The 21,372-nt window shown below is 37.1% G+C and overlaps 1 protein-coding gene across 3 annotated transcripts in view; it reads left to right on the forward strand.

The window, feature by feature from the left end:
- ZDHHC13 (zinc finger DHHC-type palmitoyltransferase 13) overlaps positions 1 to 21,372 on the forward strand; it is a 56,965-nt gene that overhangs the window by 5,490 nt on the left and 30,103 nt on the right. Inside the window, exons 2-8 of one of the 3 annotated variants that reach the window (XM_058546120.1) lie at positions 10,299 to 10,444; positions 13,433 to 13,555; positions 14,839 to 14,916; positions 16,337 to 16,481; positions 18,323 to 18,387; positions 19,777 to 19,939; positions 20,176 to 20,301. In XM_058546120.1, coding sequence (XP_058402103.1) covers positions 10,299 to 10,444; positions 13,433 to 13,555; positions 14,839 to 14,916; positions 16,337 to 16,481; positions 18,323 to 18,387; positions 19,777 to 19,939; positions 20,176 to 20,301 — 846 coding nt within the window. Of the gene's footprint in view, positions 1 to 10,298; positions 10,445 to 10,472; positions 10,487 to 13,432; positions 13,556 to 14,838; positions 14,917 to 16,336; positions 16,482 to 18,322; positions 18,388 to 19,776; positions 19,940 to 20,175; positions 20,302 to 21,372 lie in introns of those variants that run through there. The other 2 variants (XM_058546121.1, XM_058546122.1) reach the window with 2 other exon arrangements.

The raw sequence follows: 21,372 nt of genomic DNA on the forward strand, positions 1-21,372 counted from the left end.
TCCGAACATACAAATGGAGACAGATACACAATCCACTAGAAAAATAGTAGACTACGAAGAGGAACTCCATAAAAGAGAAAATATGGAGAGCCAATAAGCATGAAACAAAAAAACCCCTCAGATTCATTACAACTAGGGGCATGAAAATGAAAAACAAGATGCCATTTTTTAGCCATCAGATTGGCAAGAGTGTAAAAAGATTGGTAATATTCAGTTCTGGGGAGGTTTGTAGGGAAAAAGAACACTCACTTGCTGTTGGGGGTGTGCATTGGGAAAGGTAATTGGTCAGTATCTATGTTTAAAATGCATGTTTTTTTGACCCAGCCGTCCTACTTTGGGGAATCAATGCTATAGAACGTACAGAATGTTAATTATAGGGTTGTTTTTATAGAAATGAAGGCTGAAATCAACCTGCATCTCTAAGGATAGGGAAGTGGGTTGAATACATTATGCTAGGTCTGTACACTGGAATAATATCCCAGTATTACTGACCTGCAGGGCTGTACATGATGTATTGTTAGGTGAGATGAGCAAGTTGACAAATAATTATAGAACTTGATCTGGTTGTTTTGTTAAAGAAGAAGACAAGGATAAAAACTTATATGTATGTATACTGTGTGATGTTATATACGTGAAAGTATGTATACATAATGAGGTAGGATACACTAAACTGTTAATAGTATCTCTGGTGGTGCTGGGTTGGAGGGGAAAGAGTCCCGATTGTTCACCCTTTATTCACTTCTGTATTGCTAGATCTTTAAAATGAATATGAATCGTTTTATAATTTTAAAATTCCGGTAAAAAATTGTTTAATTAAAAGTAGACTAATTTCTTTCAATCTTAGCTGTACTTTTTGTTACATCTGCTACTTTTTGACACCCAGAAATTCTGAGTATAATTCAGCTCTTTTTCCTCACCTCTTCTCTTCTTCCAATTGGATATGATTCTAATTACTGTGACATGATGAAAAGAATCCTAAAGTAATGTTCTTATTTATGTTTTAATCTACCTGTCTTTACTTTTAGCTGTATGTGAGTGTTAAGTGTATGTAAAATAAGAGTGTCAGGTAGTGAGGTTGATTTACCAGATAAATCAGAACTTACCTGTTCACAAGAGCATTTGTGGTTCTGGTTCTGGGTAAGATGGAGTAGGCACGTTCCACCCTGTGTGTTCCACTGACTAAACTGGGCAGAATGCAAGTAGCAGCTATTTAAGGATTCTGAAAAGTAGGTGGTAGCAGGTAGATTTGAGAGGAAGACCAGAATGCAAAAAACCCCTGAACCAGGAGCTAATTTACCTTCAATCCGTCTGGGTTGCTCCCTGTGCTCCCTCCCAAGCCTGGAGGGGAGCATCACTGTAGACAAGAACACTCCAGGAGTGCTAGGTCAGGCTCAAGGAGCAGGAAAGAGGTCTCCTGGCAGCACAGGCACCTGAAACTCTGAGGGAGGAGAACTTCCTCATTGAACAGAGGAACTGTGGTCCCAAGAGAGTAGTTCTTAGAAGTGACACCAAAAGGGCGATCCGTAAAAGAAAAAAACTAATAAATTGGACTTCAGCAAAATTAAAAACTTTCGCTTTGTGAAAGAGACTTTTAAGAAATGGAAAGAAGAAATGGATAAATTCTTAGACTCCACAACCTCCCAAAACTTTTTGAACCAAGAAGAAATGGAGAATCTGAATAGACCAATCAGAAGTAAAGAAATTGAAACAGTAATCAAAAACCTCCCAAAAAATAAAAGTCCAGGACCAGATGGCTTCTCCAGTGAATTTTGCCAAACATTCAAAGAAGATTTAATACCCATCCTTCTCAAACTATTCCAAAAAATAGAGGAAGGTGGAACACTTCCTAAATTATTCTACGAGGCCAACATCACCTTGATACCAAAGCCAGACAAAGACAATACAAAGAAGGAAAATTACAGGCGAATATCGCTGATGAACGTAGATGCAAAAATCCTCAACAAAACATTGGCAAACCAAATACAGCAATACGTTAAAATGATCATACACCATGATCAAGTGGGATTTATACCAGGGACGCAGGGATGGTTCAACATCCGCAAATCAATCAACATGATACATCACATCAACAAAACAAAGAATAAAAACCACATGGTTGTGTCAATAGACGCAGAGAAGGTATTTGACAAGATACAACATCCATTTATGATAAAAACTCTCAACAAAATGGGAATAGAAGGAAAGTACCTCAACATAATAAAGGCTATTTATGACAAACCCACAGCCAACATCATACTCAGTGGGGAAAGACTGAAAGCCATTCCTCTGAGAACAGGAACGAGGCAGGGCTGCCCACTCTCACCACTCCTGTTCAACATAGTACTGGAGGTTTTGGCCAGAGGTTTTGGCAAGAAAAAGGAATAAAAGGAATCCAAATAGGTAACGAAGAAGTGAAACTCTCACTATTTGCAGATGCCATGATTTTATATATAGAAACCCCTAAAGAATCCGTTGGAAAACTATTAGAAATAATCAACAACTACAGCAAAGTTGCAGGGTACAAAATCAATCTACAAAAATCAGTTGCATTTCTGTATGATAATAACGAACTAACAGAGAGCTCAAAAGGATAATACCATTTACAATTGCATCAAAAGGAATAAAATACCTAGGAATAAATCTTACCAAGGAGGTGAAAGACCTATACAATGAGAACAACAAGACATTATTGAAAGAAATCTATGATGACGTAAAGAAATGGAAAGATATCCCATGCACGTGGATTGGAAGAATAAACATAGTTAAAATGTCTATATTACCTAAAGCAATCTACAGATTCAATGCAATCCCAATCAGAATCCCAATGACATTCTTCACGGAAATAGAAAAAAGAATACTACAGTTCATATGGGGCAACAAAAGATCCCACATAGCTAAAGCAATCCTAAGAAAAAAGAACAAAGCAGGAGGCATCACAATCCCTGACTTCAAAACATACTACAAAGCAATAGTAATCAAAACAGCATGGTACTGGTACAAAAACAGACACACAGATCAGTGGAACAGAATTGAAAGCCCAGAAATAAAACCACACATATACGGACAGCTAATTTTTGACAAAGGAGCTAAGAACATACAATGGAGAAAGGAAAGTCTCTTCAATAAATGGTGTTGGGAAAACTGGACAGCCACGTGCAAAAGAATGAAAGTGGACCATCTGCTATTGCCATTCACAAAAATTAACTCAAAATGGATCAAAGACCTGAAGGTGAGACCTGAAACTATAAAACTCGTAGAAGAAAATATAGGCAACACACTATTTGACGTTGGTCATAAAGGAATCTTTTCGGATTCCTACCCAGATTAGGGAAACTAAAGAAAAAATAAACAAGTGGGACTTTATCAGATTAAAGAGCTTCTACAAGACAAACGAAACCAGAATCAAGATGAACAGACAACCCACCAGCTGGGAGAGAATATTTGCAAAACATACATCTGACAAGGGGTTGATCTCCATAATATATAAAGAACTCACACAACTGAACAACAAAAAAACAACCCGATCAAAAAATGGGCAGAGGAAATGAACAGACCCTTCTCCAAAGAAGATATACAGATGGCCAATAGGCACATGAAAAGATGTTCAACATCACTAATCATCAGGGAAATGCAAATCAAAACAACACTAAGATATCACCTCATGCCTGTTAGAATGGCTATAATCACCAAGACAAAAAACAACAAATGTTGAAGAGGATGTGGAGAAACAGGAACCCTTATACACAGCTGGTGGGAATGCAAACTGGTGCAGCCTCTATGGAAAACAGTATGGAGATTCCTCAAAGAATTAAAAATAAGAGATGCGCTATGATCCAGCCATCCCACTACTGGCAGTCTATCCAACGAACCTGAAATCAACAATCCAAAGAGGCTTATGCACCCCTATGTTCATTGCAGCATTATTCACCATAGCCAAGAAGTGGAAGCAACCCAAGTGTCCCTCGACTGACGATTGGATCAAGAAAATGTGGTATATATATACAATGGAATACTACTCAGCCATAAAAAAAGACAAAATTGTCCCATTTGCAACAACATGGATGGGCCTGGAGGGTATTATGTTAAGTGAAGTAAGCCAGAAAGAGAAAGACAAACACTGTATGGCCTCACTCATATGTGGAATATAAACCAACACATGGACAGAGAAAACTGTATTCTGGTTACCAGGGGCTATGGGAGTGGGGGGTGGGCACAAGGGGTGAAGGGAGACATATATATGGTGATGGACAGACAAAAATGTACAACCCAAAATTTCACAATGTTAAAAACTATTAAAACATCAATTAAAAAAAAAAAGAAAAAAAATGGGAAGATAAACTACAGATTGGAAGAAAATATTTGCAAACTACATATCTGACAGAGGACTTGTATCTAGAATATATAATATAAAGAACTCTCAATACCTAACAGTAAGAAAACAAACAGCCCAATTAAAAAATGGGTAAAAGACGTGAGCAGACACCGAAGAAGATACACAGATGGCAAATAAGCACATGAGAAGATGCTCGATCTCTTTAGCCTTTAGGGGTATGAAAATTAAGCTGTGATGAGATCCTGCTACGCATCTACTATACTGACAGTACCAAGAGCTGGGGAGGATGCAGAGCAGTTGGAACTCTCATAAGTTGCTTGTGGCAATGCAAAGTGGTGCAGCCACTCTGGAAAATCATTTGGCAGTTTCTTATAAATTGAACATATACTTACCTAATGGTCAAGTAACAATTCTGATTCTGATTACCATGTGGGGAGGAGTTTTTCCCACACCACCAAGCAATTCTTTGACACCAGCTGGGTGTCCTACAACTCAACTTGATTCTGACACTGTCTACCCAGAGATAGCATCAGATCCCACAGGTTAAGGGCTCAGTGTCACAAGACTGCCCTCCACTTCGGGTGCCAGTCTCAAGTCCAAGTTGTCACCTGTGCTTCTGAGCTTTCTGTAGTTAGTGCTGTCGAGTCGATTCCGACTCCTAGTGATCGTATGTACAGCAGAGCAGAACCCTGCCGAGTCTTTTTGCGCCATACTCTTACCTTCCAGTGCTATATCAGACAATGTTCTGCTGCTCTTCATAGGGCTTTCATGGGCAGTGTTTTTGGAAGAGGGTGGCCAGGTCCTTCTTCCTAATCTTTCTTGGTCTGGAAGCTCTGCTGAAAGCTGTCCACCATGGGTGACCCTGCTAGTATTTGAAATACCAGTGGCATAGCTTTCAGCATCACAGCAACACGCAGCCACCACAGTATGACAATCAATAGACGGATGGTGTGGTTCTTTGACTGGGAAATGAACCTGGGCTGTGGGCGCTGAATCTTAACCACTAGACCACCATGCGTCTGACCTACTGGCTATAAATCAGAGGTTCCCACGACCCCCTCCTTGGGTTCCATTAATTTACTAGAGCATCTCACAGAACTCAGGAAACAGTTTACTCACTAGATGACCAGTTTATTATGAAAGGATATAACTCAGGAACAGCCAGATGAAGAGATGCATAGGGCAAGGTATGGGGAAAGGGCGCAGAGCCTCCATGCTCTCTCCGAGCGTGCCATGCTCCCCAAATCTCTGCGTCTTCACCAATCTGGAAACTCTTCGAACCCTGTCCTTTTGGGTTTTTGTGGAGGCTCCATTACATGGGCATGATTGATTAAATCATTGGCCATTGATTGATTCGACCTCCGGCCCCTCTCAGCTCCCCGGAGGTCAGGGGAGTGGGACTGAAAGTTCCAGCCCTTTAATCGAGTAGTTGGTTCTCTTGGCAAGCAGCCCTCATCTTTCTGTGCTTTCCAAAAGTCGTGTCATTAACATAACAAGACATCTTTATAGCTCTCATCACTTAGGAAATTCCAAGAGTTTTAGGAGCTCTGTGCCTGAAACAGAGTTGAAGACTAAATATGTATTTCTTATTATAAATCACAATGGCACATCAAGCAGTCTCACTCTTAAAGAAGCGAGAACACATGTTCACACAAAAGCTTGTACGTGAATGTTTATAGCTGCTCTATTTATAATTGTCAAAAGCTGGAAACAACCCACATGGGTTGTTTAAATGGATAAACTGATACATTCATATAATGGAATACTATACAGCAAGGAAGGAACTATTAATAACATGCAACAACTTGGATGAATCTCAAAAGCATTATACTGAGTGAAAGAAACCAGTCTTAGAAGGTTATATGCTGTATAATTCCATTTTATGACATTCTGGGAAAGATAAAACTAGTGACAAAGAACATATCAATGGTGCCAGGAGATGGGGTAGAGGTGGGGTATAACTACAAAGGATATCCCAAGGAAGTGTTTTGAGGTTTTGGAACTGTTCTGTATCCTGATTGTGGTGGTGATTATGTGACTCTATACATATGTTAAAATTCATAGAACTCTATACCAAAAAAATCAGTGTTACTGTAAGTTAACATTTATTTATTTTTAAAATTTTTTTAGTGAGGAAGATTGGCCCTTAGCTAACATCTGTGCCAGTCTTCCTCTATTTTGTATGTGGTATGTTGCCACAGCATGGCTTATTGAGCGGTGTGTAAGTCCACACGTGGGATCCCAACCTATGAACCCCAGGCTGCCGAAGCGGAGCACGCAAGCTTAACCACTACACCACTGGACAGGCCCCAAGTTAACTTTTTTAAAGAAGGCATTTGCCTCTTCAGAGTAACCCATTCAGGGGTTATGGACTTATTTCAGTAAAACTGTAATTTCTTAAACCTTTTTTGGATCTCCTGGAGAATTGACTTAGGCACATTGTTTCAAATATCTTCAATTTTCTATTAATGTGTTTTCATTCTTTGAGAATGATTTTTTTTCCAACAGTGAAAAGTTGTTGCGTGACAGGTCTGGTGAAGAAGGTTGGTGAAAGCTGGGTAACAACTTTATGGTAAAGAACAAGATGGGATTATAAAGTAATAAGCTGGTTTTGATTTCTAAGAGTCGTTTGCTAGGTATTTGATGTGAACTTCCCATTTGAATGCAACTAAAAATACTGGATGCAGCATAAAAACATTTTGAGTGTTTTTGATGCTATTATAGATTTTTTAAAAGACTCCTTAGGATTTTCTTTGTAAATGATCATGTTCCCTGCAAATAATGATGAATTTGCTTCTTCCCTGATCTGTATACATTTTATTTCTTTTTCTTACGCTGTTACTCTGTCTAGGACTTCAGTACATTGTTGATTATAAGTGGGGATAGTGGGCATCCTTGCTTTGTTTTCAGTCTTGAGAGTTAAAGCATTCAGTCTTTTACCATTAAGTGTGTGGTGGCTGTAGATTTCTTATAAATGCTCTTTATCAGATTGAGCAACTCCCCATGTTTCCCTAGTGTGCCAAGAGTTTTATCATGCATGGGTGTTGAATTTTGTCAAATGCTTTATTCTACTGAAATGAGTATATATATATATATATATTTTTTTTCCTTTTTTCTGTTAATATTGTGAATTGTATTGATTTATTTTGAAATGTTTAAACCTGGTAATAATGTATACTGTCCTTTTTGTGTATTACTGAATGCAATTTGCTTATATTTTATTTAGGATCTTTGCATCTATGTTCATGAAGGATACTGGGTCTATAGTTTTCTTTACTTGTAATGTCTGTTGGTTTTTAGTATCGGGATAATGCTGCTTCCTAAAAGGAGCTGGGAAGCATTCCCTCTATTTTCTGAAGGAATTGGTATCATTTCTTCCTTAAGTATTTTGATACAGTTCACCAGTTAAGTTATAAGTTATGTGGGCCTGGAGTAGTTTTGGTATGTTTATTTAATGGGAATGTTTTTAATTATGAATTCAATTTCTTTAATAAAGTGCTACTTGTTTCTTTTTAAATTCATTTTGATAACTTGTGTCTTTAGAGGTATTTGTGCATTTCCTCTAGGTTGTTGAATTGGGACATAAAGATGTTCACAATATTCTCTTATGCTTTTAATGTTTGTAGAATCTTGTAGTGATGTCCCTCTTTTAAAATCTATTTGTCATTGACATCCTTTTTCTTATCAGTCTGACTAGAGGTTTATCGATTTTATTGATTTATTCTTTCCAAATAACCAGCTTTTGGTTTCAGTGATGTTCTGGGTTTAATTTTCTTACTCTAGATTCTTAAGGTGAAAACTTAGATCATTTGTTTTAAACTCTTCTTTTTTCCCATTGTAAACATTTAAGCTAAAAATCGACTCTAAACACTGCTTAGGTGGCATCCTACACATTTTGATACATTACATTTTCATTTTCATTCAATTCAAAGTATTTCCTAGTTTTTCTTTGTTTTCTTCTGTGACCTGTGGGTTATTTAGAAATGTGTTGTTTAGTGTCCAAATATTTGAGAATTTTCCACATATCCTTTGGTTATTGATTTCTAATTTAATTCCATTCTGGTCGGAGAACATGCTCTGTATGAATTCAATCCATTTAAGTTTGTTGAGACTTATTTAATGGCCCAATATATCGTCTATTTTGATGAGTATTCCGTATGCACGTGAAAAGAATATTCTGTTCTCGTTGGGTAAAGTTTTATGAAAATGTCAATTGGATCAAGTTGGTGGATAGTGTTCTTTAAGTCTTCTCTGTCCCTTTCTGATTCCTATCCTTTTCTCTATCCAGTGTGGTTTTCTGTTTACTCGTTCTATCAGTTACTGAAAGAAATGTTGAAATATCCAACTATAATTGTGAATCTTTCTGTTTATCTTTTCAGTTCCATCAGTTTTTGCTTCATGAATTTTCAAGTTCCTTTTGGGTGCATACACATTTAAGGTTGTTATGTCTGCTTGATGAATTGGCCTCTTTAATATTATGAAATGTCCCTCTTCATTTCTGGTAGGATTTCTTGTGCTGATGTCTACTTTATCTTATATTAACATAGCCACTACGTTCCTTATGCTTACTGTTTTTGCACAGCATACCTTTTTCTGTCCTTTTACTTTTAACCTATGTATGTTTTTATATTTAAAATGGTTTTCTTGTAGACAGCATATAGTTGTAGTTTTTTAAAATCCAATCTAACAATGTCTTTCATTGTTTTTTTTTAAATATTTGCATTTAGCATAATTATCAATTTGGTTCAGTGTAAATATATCATCTTGTATGTTTTCCTTTCTCTTCTCTGTTCTTTGTTCATTTTTTTCCTACTTTTCCTGAATTTTTAAAAGATTTTAATTGAGTATCTTTTAAGTATTTTATTGTATCTCTGCTATTGGCTTGTCACTTATACCTCTTTCCTTTATTTAGAAGTTACTCTTAGGCTAACACTATACACTTTATCACTGTCTACCTGCAAATACTGTTATAGCATCTCTTACAGCAGTATACTTCCATTTCTCTACTATCACCAAGAAATTAATAAATGAGAAGAAGTCTGTTATGTTTACCCATGCATTTCTGGCACTCTTTATTCCTTTGTATTGACTCGGATTTCCATCTGGTATTATTTTCCTTTAGCCTGAAGAACTTCCTTTATCGTTTCTTGTAGTATAAGTCTGCTGGGAATTTTCTTAGCTTTTGTTTCTCTGAAACAGTTTCTATTTCGCCCCCATTTTTGAAGAATGTTTTGCTGGTGTTTCCAGGTTTACAGTTTTTACTTTCAGCTCCTTAAAACTGTTGTGCTTTTGTCTTCTGGCTTGCGCTCACTGATGAGAAGTCTGAGTTCATTCTTATCTGTGTTGTTTTGAATAATGTTTCTTTTTCCTTATGCTGCTCTTAAGGTTATCCCTTTATCGTTGGTTTTTAGTGATTTGATTATGATATACCTTGGCGCAAGATTTTGAGGTTTATCCTGCTTGGGCTTGTTGAGCTTCTACAAGCTGTGGGCTTATAATTTTCACCAAATTTGGAAGATTTTTGGCTATTGTTTATTCAGATATCAAAAAAATATTTCCCCCTCCTGTCCTGGGACTCCAGTTATACACATTTAAGAACTTGATTCATTAGAGGGTATCCTCAGAGTGTGTCTGCCACAACCCCCCAAAGCAGAGGCCTGGTGACCTTCCTACTCTGTCAGTAGCCATCACCGTCCACCTACTACAAGTAACGAGGTCCATTTGTGCCTTTGCAGATGACCTTTGTTTTGTGACAAAATATGTCATTTAGAATTTTCTAATATTAAGCATCTAATTCTAGTGAACAGAATTAAGATGAAAATCTTTCCTAGAATACACCTCAAAGACAAAAAAAAATTCTAATTAATAACATAGATATTGTTGATAGTAGCAAATGCTTTGTTATGTAATTGAGCGTGACGTTAATTCTCTTGCTATGCTTTCTCAAATTGCTCTTACTCCGCAGTGCAGGAATCACAGCCATGGCCCCCACCCGCCAGGATTTGGTCGACATGGAGTCTGTGCACATGGAAACAAAGAACTTGCCAAGGCGAGAGAAGCTCTGCCTTTTGTAGAGGACTCTAGTAACTGTGACATTGTCAAAGCTACTCAGTAAGTCTTCCCGTGCACTGTTTACATTGTCAAAGCTACTCAGTAAGTCTTCCCGTGCACTGTTTTCTCCTTGCGTTCTGCTGAATTGTAATCCTGCGTGTGCAGTTCATGGCCCTCCAGTGGATCCCATCCTTACTTCCTGCTCCGGCACTAGGGTATTTGCCGTAGGGGCGTCAGAGCACTTAGTGCAGTGCACCTCAGCTGTTTATCACCAGGCTCTCCCACTAGATTGTGAGAAGCTCCTTTGCAAAAGCATGACTTTTTCATCTTTTATCCCCAGTTCTTTTGCACAGTTCCTGTCTTGAATTAGGTGCCCAATAAATGTCGAGTGAATGAATGATTTAAAATGACACTAAAACTAGACTTTGAAACACAAATCTGAGTCTTTTAAAAAGTACTACAACCTAAATATGTAGATGGGATGGAAAAATATCACCTCACACATTTATGGATCTTTTAAAGATTTGTTGATTGATTACTTTCTATTATCTGTTATACTAGGTGCACCAGAAAAAAGGCAGTGAAGTAGAAATAGATTTTCTCACCACTCGAAACATATGGTAGTTGGTTTTCCTTGCACTGAAAATGAAAGTTTTGTTTTGAAAATTTCCTCTTGAGATCTCCATATTTGCGTTAAATCATTTCCAACATTTTCATCCTCGTGGATCTTACTGATTATCAACATCCACCCCACCTCTTGCCATTGAATGTATTTTAAAATATATTGCCTATCAGACTACATTAATTAGTAATGCATTTCTTAGTAAACGAATATAAATCTGCCCATCAGAGTTTCTAATCAGCGTGAAAAGAACTAATGTTACCACACTAACTTGATGTAATTTCTGTCAAAAGCAAAGATATTTAGCGATTAATTGGCCTGTTTGGCTTAATGTAGACTAATGTATTATTATGTTAGTTAAAAAATAATTGACAATTATTTGAGTATTCTAATTCCTAATTTATGTGAACTTCAGAGGCCTTAGGAACCACTACTTTAGGTGAATATTATTTGATGTTGTTTGTATTATTATGTGAAGATGAGAGTGTTCTTAAGGTAAATATTTGCTTTGATTAGAATGGAAACATTTAAATGTTTCTCTGCTACCAGTAAAGCTCTGTTATGATAAATGTGAGAAATTAGGCTACATTTACAGGGAATCTCAGTAAAAACTCACATTTCATTTTTTATTTTATTTTTTCTTTTTTTATTTTTTGCGAGGAAGATTAGCCCTGAGCTAACATCTGATGCCAATCCTCCTCTTTTTTTTGAGGAAGATTTACCCTGGGCTAACATCCGTGCCCATCTTCCTCTACTTTATATGGGACGCCGGCACAGCATGGCTTGACAAGCGGTGCTTCAGTGCGCTCCCGGGATCTGAACCTGCGAACCTGGGGCCACCGAAGCAGAGCACGTGCACTTAACCACTACGACACTGGGCCGGCCCAGAACTCACATTTTATATCTTTCCTAAAATTTCCTTTAGGTCTTGGACCTACTCGAGTGGTTGTGGGAGGATCTTTAGGTAGTATTTGGGAAGGGCAAAAGAGAGCTAGGATGTGTGTGGGTGTGCATGCATTTTCTAAACCACTAAAAATTCTAGTTAGCGTGTACTCTTATATTTCTCAAATAAAGGGAATATTTCTTTTCCAGTAAAATGTTGAAGTTGACGTTTAAAAGATGGAGGATATAAATATATGTATCATTATCAACAATTCCTTCTTATTAATATTTTCACTTAGCATTGTCAAACAGGTATCTCTATCTTGTAAAAAATGCCATAAAGATGGACAGACAGATAGGCAAAGGCACACATTTTGGTCAGGCAGAAATTATTTAATTTAACAGTGTGGGAAACAGAGACAATTCTGCCATTTGGTTTGATTTTGACCCTTGAGGGCCTGTTGAAACTTATGGGTCCCTCTAAATAGAAATGTTTCAAAGAAAATGCTGAATGGTTTGCTGGGACTTAAGAGTTTCTGTTGAAAGGAAATATTGCTAATAAATGATTTAAAAAATTATTATAGCATTAAAAAGAGGTATTTCTCTCCTGTGTTTCGCTCTGATAGTCAGTAAATAACTCGTAAATAACTCTCAAGTCCATCCTTCCTTTTCCATTCCTGTTGCCCCTCTTACTTGAGATTTATCTGTGTTTATTGCAAGAGGCTCTAAACGGTTCTCTCAGTCTCTGCCTCACCCTCCTCTAATCAGCTTCCGTACTGCCACTACTGTGATCATCCTTAAGACTCAAAGTCTGAGTATTTTCTTCTTTAAAATCTCTAGTGGTTTCCCTTTGAACCATAGATAAAGTCTAAACTTCATAGCATAGCATGGAAGGCCCATGCAATCTTTGCCTGCCTTTTCTAGCCTCATCTCTTGCCGTTCCCTCGTTTATGCTTTATGCTTCTGCAGTGCTGAATTGCTTATCTTTCTCTGAACATCCATGCCGTTTCACATCTCTGACTTTTATACATACTATTCCCTCTGCCTGAGATGCCCTCTCTTATTCTGTAAAATATAGCTCATTTATTATATTTCATCTCCTTTAGAAAGGACTAATCATTCGTCTGCTCTCACTATACCATGTCCATATTTTATTATTGAGTTTATCCCATTCCAGGTTTGCTTTCCGTTATCGTGAGGTCGTTGCATGGGCTTAGTTTGATTCAGGAATTGGCACCATGTATTCCTGGCATATAGTGAAAGATCAATTGAAATTTATCGAAGGAGGGCAAATGTGAATGTTAAAGTTTATTTAAGAAAATCACATTCACCATCAAATGGCTTAATCTATCAATTTAGTAAACCAGGTTTACTTTTGTTTTTGGCTTTACACTGTGTCCTCTTTGTGTACATCTTTGTTAATTACCATGTTCCTGTGTTGGCTGAAAGACAGATTGGATAAAGACATGGTAAAAGCAAGAAATTTTGCTATTTGAAATTATTTTAATGGTGTCATTTATGCCTCTCTTTTTTTCTCATTTGAGATATGGGATTTTTGAACGATGTAAAGAGTTGGTGGAAGCAGGATATGATGTCAGGCAACCAGACAAAGAAAATGTGTCGCTTCTTCATTGGGCTGCTATTAACAACAGGCTGGATCTTGTAAAGTAAGATGGCATATATGTGTGTTAATTAAGTGTGTATTTATAATTCTAGACCTCACCTTCATTTGTCTTTTTCTTCAAGTGCAAGTATGGATGTTGAACCATCTGTAATCCTTTATTGTAAATGAATATCTGGAACTTTGTGTCACACCCATCGGTTATGATAGCATGGAAGAGGACCTCAGAGACTCGCACTGGCCCAAAAAGGAAAATTTAAGATAAAGCCATGGGGGCCCATCATAAAGAATAAAGTTCAGGAAACGAACCTGAAAATGAAAGTGCACATTTTTGGAAAAGAAAAAGCATAACAGACTTCCTCAGGATAGAACAGAAAGTTTCATCTGTTTTAGAAAGAAACATTGAAATGCTTTCTGTTGTGATAATGCCAGGAGGAATAGACAGTTTTTTTTAACTAAGTATGGAATACATTTCTAAGTAGGCATGTATTGGATTGTATAAAATATTTCTCCTTCCTAAAGCACTACTGCCTACCCATTTTTTTTTTGTTTCTTTCTTTGTTTTATACCTTAGCATGTAAAATATACATGTGTATATGTTTTGTATTATACGTGTTTAAAATCCTTGAGGTTTAAGAAAATAAAAATATACTAAAGTTTAAAATATTCTAACACATATTATACTCACAGGTAAAACTCCTTTTCTGTGGAAATAAACTGGTGTATTGTTTAGAGAATATGATACGTGAGGCACAACTTTGAAATAATGAGACGAATTCCTATAAACCACAGAAGAAAATAAGTCTCTTTACCTTATAGGTTCACTGTGTACAGTGCGTCAGTCTGTGCTCCCAAAATAGAAAGCAAAACACTCAAAATGTCTAACTTTCCTGAAGGGATTTTGAATTAATTTTTTACTACTTACTTTTACAATTCATTCCCACATAATAATTCTAATTTTAAACTTAAAAGTGACATAATTTGACCTTTCTTCTTGCAAGTTAAGTAGAATATCTGTGTGATCCTAAACCTTTTGAACACAAACCATTTCGAGAACATCGTAGTTAGAATATGCAGGGAGTAGTTATCACGTGTGTGGTATGTGAGTTATGGAATGCTCATGACAGCAGGAGTAATTACTTACATGCCAAGAATTATTTCACCAGGGGTCTGTTTGATGCTGTTGTGTGAATCTTTCTGCAGATTTGAAGATTATTATCATAATTTCTGTTTTTCAACTCATTTGTTACTAAGAAAAATTAATGTTTTCTTTCTCATTATGAATTTCAAGTTTTAAATCTTATTTTCATTTATGTCTGCTTTTAACAGGTTTTATATTTCAAAAGGTGCTGTGGTAGATCAGTTGGGTGGAGATTTAAATTCAACTCCTCTTCACTGGGCTGTCAGGTAAAGGTTTCTATAAACACTGAAATTGCTGTTCAAAATCAAGTGACTTAAGTTCATTTTCTGAACATTATAGATCAGCACTTTCCAACAGAATCTTCTGTAATTACGGAAACGTTCCCTTCTATGCTGTCCATTACAGTAGCCACTAGCCAGTGTGGCTAGTGAAGTATGAAATGTGAATTGTGAAATGTGGCTAGTGCAACTAAGGAATTGAAGTTTTAATTTTACTTCATTTTAGCTAATTTAAATTTAAATAGCCATGTGGGGCTAGTGGCCACCACATTGGAAATTGCAGTTAAAGACAATTTGAAAGACTTTCTTTTTCTTTTCTCCCTTCATTCAAAAAAGATTACAGTTTAGAGTTTGCAGAGACGATATTTTTTTTTTTAATTTTTATTTATTTATTTTTTTTCCCCAAAGCCCCAGTAGACAGTTGCATGTCATAGTTGCACAGTCTTCTAGTTGCTGTATGTGGGACGCGGCCTCAGCATGGCCGGAGAAGCGGTGTGTCGGTGCGCGCCTGGGATCCGAACCCGGGCCGCCAGCAGCGGAGCACCCGCACTTAACCGCTAAGCCACGGGGCCGGCCCATGAGACGATATTTTTTGCGTTTAATTTAGGGCTCCACTATGATGCTCAAACTGAAATATGTGTATTATACTTTCTTTTTTATAATCCAATAAATATCTTTTCTATTTGGTCACATGGATAAAAGTGACAGTGCAGTGAACTGTAAACTCAATCAGTTCTTTCTCCGTTGTGTGTTGACCGTCTGAAGCTGAAGTTAATATGTACTTTTTCATCTTTCATTTTAACTCTACTCTGTGTGGTTGGTGGGGTTGGCGTGAACCTGAAACTAAAGTGAATCGTTGTTCATTTAAGGCAAGGAGTTGAGTCTTTTCTCCATAGCCAAGAGTTTTGACGAATCTAGGGCTGGTTCCTCCCCTTTAAGCTACTGGAGCAACAGTGCTTTACATGGAAAGTGAACCATATTCAAGTATAAAAATGTGTAGTTTCTAAGAGTAATGTTCTCGCAGTGTGCCTGCAGTCTGTCAGTGTTATACTCCCACATACCTGGCTCATCATCATTTTTTTTAATTAGCAGCAGTGAAGTTGAGTGGTTTTGAAGTTTCCAGTTTTAGCATTAGTCATGCTCTGGTAGCAACGTAAGGTTTAAGGTGGATTGGGAGGTTATGTTTATCACCTGCACTCAAGAAGGGCTGTCCAGATGGTTCTGAGTTTGGAGCATCTAAGTAAAAGATGTTTAGACAATCTCCAGTGTCTAAAAATCTTACTGTTAGGAAATACTGTTTATATCTAGTCAAAATCCCTCATATCTTAGGGATATCAGTTTCTCCCTGGACTTGTTTCTTTTTCTGCATGCTACAGGATACAGTATGATTTTTATCCTCTATTTACAGACAAGGGCATTTACCTATGGTCATATTATTACTGCAGTGTGGTGCAGACCCCAGTCTCCTCGACGGGGAGGGATTCAGCAGCATCCACCTGGCAGTGTTATTTCAGCACATGCCCGTTATAGCGTATCTCATCGCAAAGGGACAGGTATGTTTTGAAATGTATCTTACGCTCCAGCTATTGTAGATCTGAGAGGTTGGGAAGATGGTTAGTAGTAGTCTGTCCTCTTTTTTTTGTGTGTGTGAGGAGATCAGCCCTGTGCTAACATTTGCCAATCCTCCTCTTTTTTTGCCGAGGATGACTGGCCCTGGGCAACATCCGTGCCCATCTTCCTCTACTTTATATGGGACGCCGCCGCAGCATGGCTTGCCAAGCGGTGCGTCGGTGCGCGCCCGGGATCCAAACCGGCAAACCCTGGGCCGCCGCAACGGAGCGCACGCACTTAACCGCTTGCGCCACCGGGCCGGCCCGTGTCCTCATTTTTTAAAGTAGAAGTTATAGATATCCACATATTCAGATATTAGCCTCAGTAAGTCTAGCTGTTGAATACTGCTTTTCCAGCTTCCTTGGTGCAAAAAGGACAGGTCATTTAGCTCAGTAATGTATGATAGATGTTTCTGAAACTTGTAAGTCTTTAATAGTTTTCCTTATGAGCCTAGTAATTTGCAGAGTTTTTTAAAAATGTGGCTTCAAAGCCTGTATTTTTCTTCTGGTTGAAGGTAGAAATGGTAGTCACATCGCTAAATTAACCCGTTATTTGCTTTCATTATTTGAGTCCAAATGGGAGACCAAGTTGAATGTATGCTTCTTATTGTTCTCTAAAGTAATTCTATGAAAAATGACTTACCTTAAGAGGCATCCATTTATGGCACAGGTTAAATTATAGGTTATTGGCAATGGGAGTTTCACTGCCTGGGGTATGCTTTCTGATAGCCGTTTATGTATCAGCAGACTCGCCTGTAACGTGTGGAAACATGTTTGCACAAGTGCTGTTGGAATGATTGTACTCTCTTTAAATAATCACTTTCTCTCAGACTTAGCCAATTGAAATAGAATAATTATAACCTCCTGGGTCTCATTTTGGAAAGAGGTGTGAGGAGGAGTCCTTACTGCTTCTCTTTGGGCTCCTTCCCACGCTGTATTCCTCCAAGGCCCGGGAGACTCTTTAGTAACTAAAGCTTGCTCTTTGGCTCTGTTGGAACCCTTATTGTACACCTCAAACCTGGACCCCTTTTATTAAAGGGGCATATCCTCATGGTGATGTGATTTCCTTTTTTTTCTGTATTCTAGAAAATAGAATTTTTCATATTTTACTATTTGGAACATAATATGATAAGTCCAAAAATACAATGAGTTGTCTCAAAAGATAAAGAGTTTACCATTACTGGAAGTGTTTAAGTAGAGCCTGGATGACTTTGTGTAGGATGATAGTATGCATTAATGTGTTACTTAAGGTCTGAGCTAGATGATTTCTATGGTCGCTGCAGTCTGTTTTATTTGATGGTGATTATCAACGTTTTTCTCTTTCCCTTAGCTCTCTTCCATTCACATCATACAATACTTTAAATCATATATTTAGATTTTCCCTTTAAAAATATTTTGTAGAGGGCCAGCCCTGCGGCCTAGTGGTTAAGTTCAGTGCACTCTGTTTCAGCAGCCCAGGTTCTGTTCCTGAGCTCAGACCTACACCGCTCTGTTAGCGGCCGTGCTGTGCTGGTGGCCCACATACTAAAAAAATAGAGGAAGACTGGCACGGACGATAGCTCAAGGTGAATCTTCCTCAGGAAAAACAAAAACATTTTTGTAGAAATTAGTGGATTTTTACCATAGGGATGTGAAGCAGAACTTTTTTTTATTCAAATGATATTTGAACCCTTCTTGTGGTCACAATGGTTGTATTGAGTGTATTAAAGAGATACTCCTGTTAAGAGAAGAAAGAGAACTTTGACTGTGTTTAGTTATGCTGATTTACTCTTCTTTTTGACCAGAGTGTGAATATGACAGATGTAAATGGGCAGACACCTCTCATGTTAGCAGCTCACAAAGTACTTGGGTGAGTTTAATTCAGTTGCCTCATTTTGATTCTTGTTTCCAACAGTTTCTTTTCCATATATATAATTTTAAGTATCTCAGTCTATGTGAGATGATGCTGCATTCTGAGGAAGAAAATAAGATTTTCCACCCTGTGACTGTGATATGCTCTTTTAATGTAGTTGTAGTTAGAAAAGCACCATTGAAGTAAATTTTCTCTTTTCTGGTAGCTTTGGGGGAAAGTTTGAAAGCTACTAATAATAAAAAAATTTCCTTATTGAACAGATGGAGATTCCATAGCATATACTTGTTAACATGACTTAGATTTCTTAGTTTGTGTTAAGAAAAAATGGCATGTTTAAATGTCCTTATAATTTGAGATCTAGATGATAAATCTGGTTTCTGGAAAACAGTAAATATTAAGGTTCTCTGACATTGTTGACTGTTCTGAAAATATTAATGTAGCTGATCCGTAAAAAGAGTCTGTTTATATGTTCATATCAGGTACTTACATATTTAAGTTTTTCCGTGTATTTATTTTATAAACATGTGTGATTAATGACCACCATATAATCCAGCATGTAGTGTTCTTCTTCTTCAAATACATGCTACAGTTTTCCCTTTACAGTTTGTTTCCATTGTTGTACTTAATGTCTGTTTCTGGTTTTACTTAGGACTTCTCTGCAAGGAACTGAGTTAATTCTAATGCCGTTTCTTTTTTGTTAGTGGAGTGGTGGGGCTGGGGTAGAATTTTGTTAAACATTTTGTCGTCTTTGCTGATAACTCTGAAGTCGGGTATAGTGTTTAAAGATCTTGATAGAATAAGTAACGTAGGATGTTGTTTTATTAAAAGAATCTCTTGAGTGGTCATGAAGATAGGGAAGGTATTGATGGTAAAGTAAAAATATTGAATTCTGTTCTTCCAGTCTATAATTTTCTAAGATACACAAATATTTTAGGACATTATTTATACCTGACTTATTTAATAATTAGTTGGAAGGAGAATGTGAAGTTGGTTTTTGGTTTATCTCCTTACCTACAATGTTGTACATTTAGTCTTTAAATAGATAAGTAACGTATCATTTAATATTGGCCAGAGGTAAATTTACGATTTAAAAAAGATGTTAACCAATAGAACAAGATGAAAGTAAAAGTTTGAAAAACAAAAGCAGCTATTCCACTGTATTGGTGTTAAAATAATTCTATTATCTATATAGCAGACTGTCACTTTTTTTTTTTTTGGATCTCTCCTATTAGCACCTAGAACTCTGCACAAAGAAGTTTCTCAGTTGTTTGGAATACTTACTGATTGGTTAATTGGTGAATTAGCTTAAAAGTTTCATTATTTGCATTTACCCTTCAAATCATCATTTCTGTTAATACCCCTTGGTATTTTATTGTTTTGAGACAGGCCAGAACCAACTGGATTTCTTTTAAAGTTTAATCCTGCTCTCAATGTGGTTGATAAAATACACCAGAACACTCCGCTTCACTGGGCAGTTGCAGCAGGAAACATTAATGCCGTCGATAAACTTTTGGAAGCTGGTGCTAGCCTGGATGTCCGAAATGTTAAGGTATGACCAGGTGTTGCTCTCCTTTATTATATCTTCAGTTAGAAGATTGGTAGACTAACATAAAGATAAGCAATATACGTTTTCAGTTTACCACAAGGTAGATATAAACAATGATAGCTGGCTACCCTCGCAATAAATGTGTTGAGGCTATGATTCTGGTGAGTTTTTATAAAATGTTTAGCATTCATAATATAGTGAAAATATAACTGAACTTTTTCTTTCATTCTTTTTCAAAGGGAGACACACCTCTCGATATGGCTCTACAAAACAAAAATCGGCTCATTATTCACTTGCTAAAAATGGAAGCCAAAATGAGAGCCAACGAAAAGTTCAGACTTTGGAGGTGGCTGCGGAACTGCGAGGTATTTTCATATGTGGGCGCTAAGAATATTTTGTTTATTTATTTTGTTTTTTAAGGCATCAGGGGAAACCAGGGAGTTGGCTTAGTGCTGCATTATATCTGCCGATTGTATCTTTCCCGTGCATCCCACACCTCAACAGCAGAGATTTCGCTCTTTGATTGGCAGTTTATCGTTGGTCCTCAGCTAGATGGCTCTAAAACTGCATGTTACTTTTTTAATATCGTGGCATATTTCCACGTGTATTTAGTGAGTGAATTGAAACAAAAAATGGTTTAGATTCTTAGAGAAGTGAAAAGAAAAATACTTTGTTGCAAGGAATTTTATAGAAGCTTTTCTTAAAGAGCTTGTTCCTTATTAAAATTTTTTTCAATAGAAAAATTCATTCAGAGTGTTTTGTTAGAATCATGAGGAGTTAGACTTGAAAGGTGACAATGTTGCAGACTTCAAGGATGTGATGTCATTTCATAAAATAAAAAACATCTGGGATTTTGAGAGGTGAAACCCAAATTTTGTTCATTTTTTAACTTAGCAGTCTTCTGAGTGGTGTTCTTCTGTCCTTAAAAGTGAACTGAGCACTAGAAAAAGTTAGGAAGTTCAGTTTGTTCTTATGAACGGCTAACAAAAATCTAAGTCATAATAGTGAATTTAATTCAAATTGTTAAAATGGGGAATTGAATTGATTCCACTATTTTTAATGTTTTCAAATATGATAGATTGTATCATCTTATCTAAAAATAATTAGTGCTTACACTTTCAGAATGATTCTAGATTAACAGACACTAGATTTCTATGCAGAGGGTCGTCGTGGGTACTACACCTATTTTACATTTAGGTGTGTGGAGGGAGAGAGAAGGAAGTAACGGTTACTTCTCAGTCTCCTTTGCCACCCCTCTGCTTCTCCCCAACCGCTTATTGGCAGAGGGCCCCAGGATTTTGTCCTTGGACCTCTTTTCTGTCTGTTCATTCCCTTGGTGATGTCACGCCCTTCCATGGCTTTAAAAGCCATCTATATGTTGACAGCTCCCACATTTGTCTCTAATTGAGACCTTTCCAGACTCATATATCCAGTTA

This window comes from Diceros bicornis, chromosome 7 (assembly GCF_020826845.1).
Source record: "Diceros bicornis minor isolate mBicDic1 chromosome 7, mDicBic1.mat.cur, whole genome shotgun sequence".
NCBI classification, from domain to species: Eukaryota; Metazoa; Chordata; class Mammalia; order Perissodactyla; family Rhinocerotidae; genus Diceros; species Diceros bicornis.